The sequence below is a fragment of the Ceratotherium simum genome, chromosome 4 (assembly GCF_057802395.1).
Source record: "Ceratotherium simum simum isolate JZ-2026a chromosome 4, ASM5780239v1, whole genome shotgun sequence".
In the NCBI taxonomy this organism is placed as follows: domain Eukaryota; kingdom Metazoa; phylum Chordata; class Mammalia; order Perissodactyla; family Rhinocerotidae; genus Ceratotherium; species Ceratotherium simum.
The window spans coordinates 39,305,139-39,318,389 of record NC_141903.1 but is presented as its reverse complement, the minus strand read 5'-3'; the positions used below and the strand labels follow the sequence as shown (position 1 = coordinate 39,318,389).

Genomic DNA, 13,251 nt, shown 5'->3' with positions numbered 1-13,251 from the left:
GGTTAAACTTTGAATTTATTCTCTTTAAATCTATTCAGCATTCTTAGTTTAAAAAATAAATACTTCCCATTTTTCTGGCAATTATGTGTGTTGTGATTTACTTGAGGGTTTGGTACATCTTATGACAACCTTTAAAAAAAATTTACATCTAATAATGTGACTTGAATAGTACCAGGGCTTTTGCCTGATTTTATAAGTCTGTGAAACATTTTAAAGAGAATAATAGCCTTAAGGAAGAGCTAGACTTCTCTTAAGACTTTTGTTCAGATCAGGACATATCATGTTCAAAATTGACATAGAGTGTAACGTGCATTTCTGTGAAGAAAAGTACTTCAGAATCAAACTGTAGAAGGCCGTTTGGGGGCTTACTGGCCTGACCAAAGGAAATAAAAGTCTGGAGGCTGTTTTTTTTGGATAATGCATAGAAGGTAGAGCATCTGGTTTTTGCTTTTGGTTATCATTTGGCATTGCCAGTGAATTATTTGTTCATATTATGAAGAAGGAGGTGAGTGGTCATGGGTCTTGAGAGAAAATTTCTCTTTGTAGACTTAAGTTTTTTGTTTTACATTGCAGTGCTCTTCTGCTCTTATTTAAAAATAACATACTTTTCAATTATATTGATTTAAATGTATGTTAATTACATTCATTTGAATTAGAGATCTTATCCTTTTCCCACTTTCTCTTTCAGGACTTGAACCAATGAAAGAAGCTTATGGCACTTATGAAGATAAATGTTACTCCTCCCTTTTTAATTGGAACTTCTGCTTAGGACCTGTATATGACTTTTCACCTGTGATCTGTTCTTTCAGTAGCCACTGACTTTGAGTTGCAAAAAGGTCTCTGAAGATTTGTATCAAATGACGTCAATGGCCAGCTTGTTTTCTTTTACTAGTCCAGCAGTAAAGCGATTGTTGGGCTGGAAGCAAGGTGATGAAGAGGAGAAGTGGGCAGAAAAAGCAGTTGATGCTTTGGTGAAAAAGCTAAAAAAGAAAAAGGGTGCCATGGAGGAACTGGAGAAAGCCTTAAGCAGTCCAGGACAGCCGAGCAAATGTGTCACTATTCCCAGATCTTTAGATGGACGCCTGCAGGTTTCTCACAGAAAGGGCTTACCCCACGTTATATATTGTCGTGTTTGGCGCTGGCCTGATTTGCAGAGTCATCATGAGCTAAAGCCATTGGATATTTGTGAATTTCCTTTTGGATCTAAGCAAAAAGAAGTTTGTATCAACCCATACCACTATAAAAGAGTGGAGAGTCCAGGTAAGTGTTACTCCCTTGAGAAGAATTAAAAAAACTTCTCTCTTCTTGATTTGTGTTTAACTGAATTTAGTAATTAAAAGGTTATATTAGCCTTGTGTTTTCTTCTTAAAGATTTTAATCTTGGAAGGAATACTGGATTTTGAATTTAGCTTTTTATATGTAGATGACGTAGCTCCCAAGTGTCTTACTCATTGTTCACTGCAAGCAGTCAGTCATATGTACACTCTGCCATTCCTGTGGATGGCCTGTCTCTATTTTATCTGAGGCTCAAGCTCCACGTGTGTACTATATCCCACTCTTTTTTGTCTATTCAAGAACTTTGTTCTTACAATTATCACCCCTCTCTCTGGCATTGTATATCCCTCTCTACTGGACTGTTTCTGACAGCATGCAAGCATGTCATACTGCCCATCCTAAAATAAAAGTTAAAAAAGCATTCCTGTGTTGACCTCATTCACATACTCCCAGCCCCAATCTACTATACTATTTCCTCTAGTTCTTTTATAGGAGTCCCCATTTTTATCATCTCCACATGACTTTCTTCCCATTCTTTCTTGACGCTCTTCCAGTTAGTCCTTCTTTCCTACCATTTGACTTGTCAAGATCACTAGTAACTGCCTTCCTAGAGAAGGAGGGGTCATTCTCAGTCCTCATCTTACTTGCCCTCTCAGCATCATTTGATGCAGTTGCTCTCCTTCCCTCTCACTCAAACCTTTGCCTTTATTGGCTTCTGAAACACTATACTCTCCTGGTTTTCCTGTCTCCCTGGCTGTTTTGGTTAGTCTCTTTGTTGGCTTATTTTCCTGTTTTCGTAGGACTCAGTCCCTGGACCTTTTCTCCATCTATATTTTTCCTCTATCTGCTCTTATGCTTTCACGTGTGTTAAAACCATCTATAAGCTCATGCTCACATTTTAACTCCAGATTCAGCTTCTCCTTTGAGTTTTAGACTGCTATATCCAGTTGCCTACTTGACATCTCTACTTAAATATCTAATAAACAGATCAGATTTAATATGTCTAAATAGGACTTTTGATTTTTTTCCCACTAAGTCAGTTTTTTCTCCAGTTTTCCCTATTAAAATAAATGGCACCAGCATTCATGTAGTTGTTACCTAGAAGTCATCTTTTTTTTTTTTTTTTTGAGGAAGATCAGCCCTGAGCTAACATCCATGCTAATCCTCCTCTTTTTGCTGAGGAAGACTGGCTCTGAGCTAACATCTATTGCCAATCCTCCTCCTCCTTTTTTTCCCCAAAGCCCCAGTAGATAGTTGTATGTCATAGTTGCACATCCTTCTAGTTGTTGTACGTGGGACGTGGCCTCAGCGTGGCTGGAGAAGCGGTGTGTTGGTGCGCGCCCGGGATCCTAACCCAGGCCGCCAGTAGTGGAGCGCGCGCACTTAACCACTCAGCCACGGGGCCGGCCCCTAGAAGTCATCTTTTATTTCTCTCTCTCAAGTCCTGTATTTGAGCTATGAGCAAATGCTGTTTGCTGTGCCTTCAAAATATATTTAGATAATACCACCTCTCACCATCTCTAACACCACCGCTCTAGTACAAACCATTATCATCTTTCACCCTAAGTAGTCTCCTAATTGGTCTCTCTGCCTCTTTTCTTTCCCCCTAACCCATTCCCTTTTCTACACAGCAGCCAGAGTGATCTTTAGAAGATACATATCAGATCATGTCAATCCCTGCTCAAAACACTTTAAAGGCTTTCTATCACTCTTTGAACAGATTGCTACAAGACCCTACATGGCCTGTCTTCAAACTTCCTCTGTTCTTGGACTTGCCATACTCCTCCTGCATCTAGGCTTTTTTTCTTGCTGTTTCCTTTACTTAGAGTACTCTCCCCCCAGGATCTTTTCATGGAACATTTTCTCACTCCATTCAATCCTTGCTCAAATACCCGCATCACTACTTGACTCTGTGTTAGATATTTATTTTGTTTATTGACTGATGTGAGCAGGACCTTCCTCTGTCTCATTCTATACTGCATCCCCAGTGCCTAGAATAGTAGTATTACCTGGCACTTAGTAGGTGGTGCTCAGTAAATATTTTTTTTGTAATGAATGAATTGTATAAGCTGAGATAACTAGCTAGGTGTGTTACTTATCTATTGCTGCATAACAAATTACCACAAGCTAAGTGGCTTAATACACGTTTATTATCACAGTTTCTGTGGGTCAGGAGTCCAGGTACAGCTTAACTGGGTCCTTTGCAAGGCTATAATCAAGGTGTTGGTCAGGGCTTGGGTCTTATCTGAGGCTCAACTGGGGAAAGATCTGTTTCCCAGCTCATGTGATTATTGACAGGATTCAGTTCCTTGTAGGCTGTTGGACTTTTGCTGGTTGTCGACCAGAGGCTGCCTTCGTTTGCTTGCCACGTGACCTTCTTCATTGGTAGCTCACGTTCATTCGTGGCAGCTTACTTCTTCAAAGCCAGTAAGAGAGAGAGGGTCTTCTTGCTAGAAGGGCATTGTATTCTTATGGAATGTCATCATGTACCTGTCACCTTTGCCATATTCTGTTAGTTAGAAGCAAGTCACAAATAATACACTCACAGGGAGAGGGGATTACGCAAGGGTGAATAACCAGAGGCGGTAGTCGTGCTGGCCACCTTAAAGTGTATCTGCCATGCTGGATTTCACATGGAGAAATTATATAAGTCCAGTATGGTAAAAAGTCTGAAAATAGCATTGGGTGTGAGTACTAGTAAAAAGAAGAGCAGTGATGGTGCTGTTAAGGAAAGTTCAGTTTTAAGGGGCTTTAGGGCTGCCAGTTGGTATTTGAAGTGATTCTCAATTTCTTATTGAGTCTAAGGAGAGCTGTAGACTGAAGGAATTGATGAGGAAAGGAAGATGTGAGGATTTAATAGAGAATTATAGTCTGAAAAACTCCCAAACTTGATATTTGCTGGGAAGAAGGTCTAGGAATTTTAGGGTGTGACTGATAATCGGCCAATAGAAATGTCTTATTGTTTGTAATCCATTTTTCTCAGCTATGATTCGTTCTGTAGAAAAGACTGCGGCATGGCTCTGATATGCCTAAGCAAGTTAATCAAGCAGCTGTGACACAGGATGGATCACTTTATAGTATTTGTGTTAATAAAGTGGTAGTGGTAGTAACAGGATAGTAATAGTGAGAACATTTTTGGAGCACTTTGAACTAGGCACTTTTCTAACCTTATGAGGTTATTCCTTCAAAGGGTTAGAAAATGGTACTAACGTTTTATAAACCTGTAAGTTTACTGGTAAGTTTACAGATAAGGAAGCCAAGACTTAAAAGGGAAGTAACTTATATAAGATCACATAGCTAAAATATAGTGTAGTCAGGAAGTATTACAAAAAGATAAAAAAGATGGAAGATAGTTGGAAAGTGATAAAGAAAAGAAAAATAGATGGCCAACCCAGGTGATCCAGTGTTTAATAGGCAGTACTGTCTAGTGGTTAAGACTGGGTTCTGGATTTGAATCCTGATTTTACCAGTACTACCACTGACCACAGGCAAGTTACTTAACCTTTCTGTGACTTAGTTTCCTCATCTGTAAAAATGGGAATAATACATACCTACCTCACAAGTTTGTTAGGAGGATTAGATGAGTTGCTGCATGAAAAATGCTTAGATTAAAACATTAACTGGCTCAGAATAAGTTTCAAATTAAATATCATTCTAATAAAATAATACATTCTGGAAATAGAGCATAGGAGAAAATGGCAGAGAGAAAATTATCAAAAAAATACTACTAGAACAATTTTCAGAACTAAAAATTGAAATGCCCAGTCATTGAGTAACCAGAATAAAGGATAGAAAAAGACCCACACATGGAATTTTAGTGTATCATGCATAAAAAGAAGATTCTGGAAGCTCCCAGAAAGGACAGGACATGTACAAAGGACTGGAAATGAGAATATTGGATTTCTCAATGCAATTCTGGATCCTAGAAGAAAGTAAAGCAGTGCCCCCAAAATTCAGAGAGAAAAAGTTATCTATTCTGGAATCTGTCTGCAGACAAACAGAATACAAGATATTTTCATGTATGCAAGGACTCAAAATTTATCTTCCTTATAGCCTTTCTTAGGAAGCTAATAGAGAATAAAGTTCAGGAAATGAGATCCAACAGGAGAGAAGAGAAGGGAAGTCTAAGGACTTCCTTAAGTCTAAGGACTTAAGTAGCAGCCAGTCTAGATTGCAGCAAGAGGGTGGAGGATCTAGGAGAAGAAATGGAATCGATAGATTGTTTTTTTGTTGCATCTGGAAAATAATATTGATAGGAATTTGACAGATCTGTTGGATTTTCTGAAATATGAGTGGTACATACTTAAGGTTAAGCAAATGAAGGAACAAAGCAATAATTAACTTGAATAAAAGCACTGTTCAAGAAAAAATATAATCATAGTAAATACTTGGCTCAGCAATGAATAATATTTATATATATAATATAAACACAGGATATTGATTTAACCAAAATATTTTATGTAACTTTATTTTGGTTAAGGGAAATGGGAGTGGGATAGAATGATATAAGAAAGCTACTTCATTTGCTGTAATAGCAAGTCTAGAAATAACATCTTGACAAATCTGCAATAGCAATATAAGCATATTATTTAGCAATACACAAAGTAAATGTTAGGAGAGGTGGCTGAGAGTTTAAATTATTGTCTTTGGAAGCAGTATGGGAGGAGGCTGTTTTTGTTATAATCTCTTGTAGCATCCATCTTTTTAAACTATCCATGTATAATTTTGGGTGAAAATAAAATAATTTCTAAAAAAATAATGTGTGTAGATAATATTCAAGGAAGAGAGAAGGCAATGATTTTAGCTCTGCCTCTAAAAAAAAAAGTAAAGAAATCCTTACTGGATTGAATTCCTCAATAGTTATTTCACTAAGTTTTTCAGATTGCTAGCCAGCTAAACATAGAAATTCTTACTGTCTAATGCCCTACTCTCCAGTGGCAGCTGTCCCTTCATTCTGTGAGGGGAACAGCAGTTGGTAATACACAGTAGAACAAAACAATTGTAATCAGATATTAACCACATAATCACAACACTAATTCAGTAAAATGAAAAGAGACAAAAAACAGTACAAACACCAGCTTGTAGAGCCTCTGATTCCTCAGATACGTCCCTACTTCAGGGAGGGGAGGTATGACCTATTTAATTTAAAAACAGATTAATTTTGGTGCTGCTGAATGATGTCAGAGTCAAAGTGAGATTTTTGGAAGTGACATATATAGGAAAGTTGTTAAAGAGATGAACTTACTGTACCAACAGTGAGAGTTTAAAGAAAACAGATTTGTTTCTATTTCTATAGGGAAAAGTAATCAGATATTTGTATGTGATTGATCACTTGGGTCTTCAGAGAAAGTCAATGTTTGAATAAAGTTAATTTTTTTTTTTTCTGTTGAGGAAGATTAGCTCTGAGCTAACATCTATTGCCAATCCTCCTCTTTTTGCTGAGGAGGATTGTCCCTGAGCTAATGTCTCTGCCCATCTTCCTCTATTTTATATGTGGGACACCTATCAAGCCACAGCATGGCTTGATAAGCAGTGTGTAGTTCCATGCCCAGGATCCAAACCTGTGAACCCCAGGCAGCCGAATCGGAGTGCACGAACTTAACCATTACACCACTGGGCCGGCCCCTCAAGTTAATCTTTTAAAAAATGTATCTCTTAAAATGTGTAGGCTTTGTTGTATATATTTTCATTATGGTCGTGTTTAGAAAACTGACTTTGAATGGAAGACTTCTACCTAGGAAATATTGCTGTTTTCAGTAGGGAAAACTTTACTGAAGAACATAAAATGTGAGATCCTCAAACTAAGAAAGATGAAATGGTCAAAATTGGAAACATGGAGGCGTTCAGGGCATCTGCATAGCTGACCTCAACTTCACTCTCTAGTTTTACCTTCTAGTTCAGTGCTTAGGCCAATGGCTGTCCTTTCTTATTTCTTCCCTGGGGTCTCCCTGTCTCCTCCTCTGCTCTCCCCACCCCTAGTGCTCCCATGTGGAATCCTCCCAGTTCTTCAACGTCCAGTCAGATGTTGTCTTTTCCACAATATTTTGTTTGATTCCTTATTAGCTGGAAGTGCTCACCTCTGTTGAATTCTCATTGCATTTAAATTCTCTATATTATGATTGTTTCAAAATATGCCTTATCTCCTATTGAACAGGAGTAATATCTTTTCTGGATTTTCTGTCTTCCAGAGTACTTCATACAGGCTAAATGCTTAGAGTTTTTGGTTTAGTTATTATGTAAATATAGATTTGAGGTTCTACAAAGCAGCGCTTCCTAAAAGTAAATTGTTTTAATAGATTTACAGTCTTACCTGAATCCTTTCCATCTACCCCTTAATGTGTGTGGGATATTTGCTTTAGTCATTGCTGACAGATGACTTTTGATTTTTGTCTTTCAGTCTTACCTCCAGTATTAGTGCCTCGTCATAATGAATTCAATCCACAGCATAGCCTTCTGGTTCAGTTTAGAAACCTGAGCCACAATGAACCACACATGCCACAAAATGCGACGTTTCCAGATTCTTTCCACCAGCCCAACAACACTCCTTTTCCCTTATCTCCAAATAGCCCCTATCCGCCTTCCCCTGCTAGCAGCACATATCCCAATTCCCCAGCAAGTTCTGGACCAGGAAGTCCATTTCAGCTCCCAGGTAAGAATTTATTTTATGGCTACAAAAAAAATAATCCCTGAGAATCCAGCAATTACTCTTATACTGCTGGCCCTCTGGGTGAACTGTTATATGCCAAGTGGTAGCTACTTTTACTCTGTATTCTTTGGTAATTGTTTGATTTCCAGACGAGTTTTGGTTTTTATTTTGCCAAGTACCATATGTTTAAAAATGGATGTAGCTGTATTTGACTTAAATATTCATATAATTTGTAGTACTAAGTACCATTTATTGAGTAACCTTTTATGTAACTGATACTGTGATGGATGATATTGCATTAAATTTAATCTTCAGAATGACCATGTGAGATAGGCCTTATTCCTGTTTTATAGATGGAAAAATAAATTGATATTAACTTCAAGAGTTTGGATACCTTGCTTAAGGTTGCACAGCTTATAAGTGGGAGTTCAGACCCAGGTGTCTCTGACTCTAAAGTCTGTGCTTTTTTAACTTCGCTGCATTGTTTGTCAGATCATTTAGGCTTGTGGAATGTTAAAATGAACCCCAGTTATCTTTAATTAGATAACTGATGAACCATTTTGCCTGGAGAAAGATCATAAGTAGATTTTATAAATTTCCTAAATTTTGTTAATAGCATGTCATGTATGGACACATCTTTATCTGACTCTGTCAAGAAATATTTGAATGCCTATTGCAGACAGAGTCATTTGTAAGTATATTCTTCGTGGTTTCTCTACTGCAGAAGAATATCAATTGATACAGTTTTTTTTCCTAAATAGGAATTAAGAACCAATTGTTTAACTTGCTGTTAGGTGTTTGTTCAAAAACTAATTTTCATACTTTGTCCTGGATTCAGTGCTGATTGTAGCTCTGTCTCAAAATATATCTTGTACAAGCTGCAAACCTTGGGGTGAAAGAAATTATATTCAGTATTTATAGTTACTGAGACGAAGTATAGCTGTAGCTTTTGCAAAGATGTTCAACCACGAGTGTTGGAACTCAAGATTTTCTAGTTAACGTTCAGTTTTCTGAGAGAATTAACTAGCCATTTAATAGGGCACAACAGCTATTTTAGGGCGTTGCAAAAGAATTAGACAACTGCTGTTAGTGTTGATGGCAAATTTTGAAGGAGAATAGTTTCGTTTTCTAGTTTGAAATAGCAATATACAGTATGTGACAATCTTGATAGTTTAAAAGTGTCTCTGTAGATGTATACCCAAACTAGGATAATCTTTGTCCTTCAAATTGATTTGCAGTAGTTGCAGTTTCTCGAGCATATGATTCTAAGCAAATAAAAGCAAAATTCTTGACCTTCATTTCTATTTTAGTGAATTTTAGCACTAATCTTACTATCGTGGATTGCACAAATACATAGGGACTTGTAGTAGGTTTTCAGTAGCTAAGGGTGTGCTGTCTTTTCTCCTTTCCCTTGCTCTGAGATAGCATCCTACATTTTTGTGTGTCTATAATGTTCAGTAATGAACCCTGCTGGTAATCTTATGAATTTTTAATGCTTTTAGAATAACTTGGAGCGGGAAGAAGATTTTAACTGTTCTTTTGGGACTTGAACTTGTCTCATTTTCTTCCTCTTAGCTGATACTCCTCCTCCTGCCTATATGCCACCAGATGATCAGATGGGTCAAGATAATTCCCAGCCCATGGATACAAGCAATAATATGATTCCTCAGATTATGCCCAGTATATCCAGTAGAGGTAAGAGAAATACTCACCGTATTTTGTTGTTGTTGCTCGTTTGTAGGTTTGTTTTTTAATTTCTTGGCCACTTGTTAAAAACAGCTTTATTGAGGTATAATTTATATACCATAAAATTTATCCATTTTAAGTGTATGTATGATTCAGTGATTTTTAGTAAATGTATAAAGTTTTACACCATCATCACAATCTAGTTTTAGAACATTTCCATAATTCTTTGAAAATACCCCTTGTACCTAATTTGTAGTCTGTTCCTGCTCCTATCTCCAGTTCCAGAGACCCTCGAATCTGTTTTTTGTATCTATAGATTTGCCTTTTCTGAACATTTCATTTAAATAGAATAATGTGTAGTCTTTTCCATCTGGTTCCTTCCACTTAATGTAATGTTTTCAAGGCTCATCCATGTTGTAGCATGTATCAATAGTTTGTTCCTTTTTATTGCTGAACAGTATTCCATTGTATGGATGTACACGTTTTGTTTATCCATCTATCACCAGTTTATGGACATTTGAATTGTTTCTGGTTTTTGGCTAGTATAAACAGTGCTATTACATTTGATACATAAATGCTGAACATTTGCATATAAGTCTGTGTGGACATTATTTTTCTTTTTCTTGGGTAGATACCTAAGGTGGAATTTCTGAGTCATATGGTAAGTTTTAACTATTTAAGAAAAACTACCAAACTTCTCCAAAGTGGCAATACCATTTTACATTCTTACCAGTAACATGTGAGGGTTCTAGTTTATCCACATCCTCCCTCCTAACGCTTGTTGTTGTCTGACTTTTTGATTATAGCCATTATAGTGGGTATGAAGTGCTATCTCATTGTGGTTTTAATTTGCATTTCCATAATGAGTAATGATGTTGAACATTTTTTATGTACTTATTAGCCATTCATATATCTTCTTTGGTGAAATGTTTGTTTAAATCTTTTGCCCATTTTTTAATTGGGTTGTTTGTCTTATTATTGAGTTGTAATAGTTCTTTGTATATTCTGGATAGAAGTCCTTTACCAGATATATGATTTGCAAATATTTTCTCTCAGTCTGTGGATCGTCTTTTCATTCTCTTAATGGTATCTTTTGAGGCACAAAAGTTTTTAATTTTGATGAAGTCCAGTTTATCAAATTTTTCTTTCCTGGATCATGCTTTTGGTGTTGCATCTAAGAATCTTGTCTATGCCAAGGTCATGAAAATTTTCTCCTGTGTTTTCTTCTAGAAGTTCTGTAGCTTTAGCTCTCACGTTTAGGTCTCTGATTCATTTTGAGTTAAGCTTTTTGTGTGGTAAAGGTCTAAATTTATCTCTGTTCATGTAGATATCCACTTGATGCTAGTAGTATTTGTTGAAGAGAGTATCATGTGTCCATTGAATTGCCTTGGCATCTTTTTCAGAAATCAATTGACTATATAAATGTAAGAGTTTATTTCAGGACTTTCAGTTTTGTTCACTGATCATGTATATCTGTACCTCATAGTCTTGATTACTAAAGCTTTATAGTAAGTTTTGAAAATGAGAAGTGTTTAGTTCTCCAACTTTTTCTTTTTCAGAATTGTTTGCCTATTCTGCATTCTTTGCATTTCCATATCATTTTAGTATCAGTTTGTCAGTTTCTACTCCCCCTCCTCCACCACAACCCTTCCTTGGATTTTGATAGAGGTCACATTAACTCTCTCAATTAGTTTGGGGAGATTTGCCATAGTCTTCCAGTGCATGGATGTGGAATGTCTCTCCATTATTTAGATCTACTCAGTTTTCAGCATATAAGTCTTTTACTTCTGCTTCTCTTTTTAAATTTATTCCTAAGTGAATGGAATTTTTTTAAATTTCGTGTTTGGAGTCTTCTTTATTAGTATATAGAAATACAGTTGATTTTTGTACGTTAATCTTGTAACCTACTACCTTGCTGAACTCATTTATTAGTTCTAGTAGTAGCTTTTTGTGGGCGTTATGTAGATTCCTTAGGGTCTTCTAAATACAGAACCATGTCGTTTATGAATTAAAAAACGGTATTATTTTTTCCTAACCAATCTGGATGCCTTTAACTTCTCTTTCATTATTAAAGGGCATATATGAAAAACTTACAGCTGTCATAATTCTTAACAGTAAGAGACTGAGTTGCTTTCCCCCTACAATTGGGAAGCAGACAAGGATGTCTGCTCTTACTACTTCTATTCACCATTGTTCTGGAGGATCTAGCCAGTAAACTAGTAGGTTTCTCCTATTCCTAGTTTGTTGAGAATTTTTATCATGAATGGATGTTGGATTTTGTCAAAAGCTTTTTCTACATCTATTGAGATGATCATGTAGGGTATTTTTGTTCTTTTTTCTAGTAATAAGGTATATTACATGAACTTATTTTCTGAGTTAAACCAGCCTTATATTCCTGGGTTAAATCCCATGTGGTCATGGTGTATAATCCTTTTTGTATATTGCTGAACTAAGTTTACTAAAATTTTGTCGAGTGTTTTTGCTTATATATTCATGAGGGATATTGGTCTCTAGTTTTCTTGTGATGTCTTTGGCATTGGAATCAGGGTAATAATGGCCTCATGGAGTGAATTGGGAAGTAGTCCCTCCTATTTTTGGAAGAGTTTGTGAAGTACTGGTATCATTTCTTCTTTAAATATTTGATAAAATTTACCAGTGAAGCCATTTGGGCTTGGAGTTTTTTTTGTAGAAAGATTTTTTTTTTTCTTTTGGTGAGGTCTTGAGATTAGCCCCGAGCTAATATCTGTTGCCAATCCTCCTCTTTTTGCTGAGGAAGATTGGCCCTGGGCTAACATCCGTGCCCCTCTTCCTCTAATTTTTTTGTGGGACGCCTGTGAAGGTGGAGGAAGACTGTCCTCTACCCACTCGTGAGTCCTTCCTGGCTGGGCTACAAATTAAATTGACATGAGACCGAATAGCAGGAGAAAATCAAACAAAGTTTAATAACATGTATACATGGGAGAAACCAGGGAAACTGAGTTTCTCAACAAATGGCAGTGGTTTTCACCTTGAATAGATTTAGATAAAGACAAAGGAGGATGTTGGGGGTGGGGGAGGAGACAGCTATGGGAGATTTCAGAGGGGAAGAAGACAGTTCACATGGAGATGGAAATGCAAATGTTTGACAGCCCTTTACAGGGCCAGCTAGAGAATGTGGCCCAGGAGAGACAGAATTTTTGATAAGATGGGCTTGTTGGTTCCTTTCTTATTGCAGTATCTATTTTACATTATACTACAGCCATCATATGGCAGTGGCTCCTTCCTGAAACAGGCCTTCTGTGTTAAATTCTTTAGGCAGTTTGGGAGGGGAAACTCAAATATTCTTCAGAGAAAATAATCAAGGTAAAGAGATAGATTTTGAGATAGCCAAATTTTGATCTCCCACACCTGCCACAGCATGGCTTTGTAAGTGGTGCGTAGGTCTGCACCTGGGATCTGAACCTGCCAACCCCGGGCCGCTGAAGTGGAGCATGTGAACTTAACCACTATGCCATTGGGCCGGCCCCTGTAGGAAGATTTTTAAATATGGATTCAATTTTCTTTAGTTGTTATATCGATCTGTCTATTGAGAGTCTCTTTTTTTTCCTTGAGTCAGTTTTGGTAATTTGTGTCTTTCTAGGAGTTTGTCCATTTTATCTAAATTG

General features: G+C 37.0%; 1 protein-coding gene across 5 annotated transcripts in view; it reads left to right on the top strand.

Moving 5' to 3' along the window:
* The window catches only part of SMAD5 (SMAD family member 5), a 48,657-nt gene that overhangs the window by 21,640 nt on the left and 13,766 nt on the right, over positions 1 to 13,251 (top strand). For all 5 annotated transcript variants that reach the window (XM_014795821.2, XM_087429759.1, XM_087429761.1 and 2 more), the window contains 3 exons: positions 689 to 1,260; positions 7,673 to 7,924; positions 9,497 to 9,616. In XM_014795821.2, coding sequence (XP_014651307.1) covers positions 858 to 1,260; positions 7,673 to 7,924; positions 9,497 to 9,616 — 775 coding nt within the window. In that variant the 5' untranslated portion in view covers positions 689 to 857. The remainder of the gene's footprint in view (positions 1 to 688; positions 1,261 to 7,672; positions 7,925 to 9,496; positions 9,617 to 13,251) is intronic.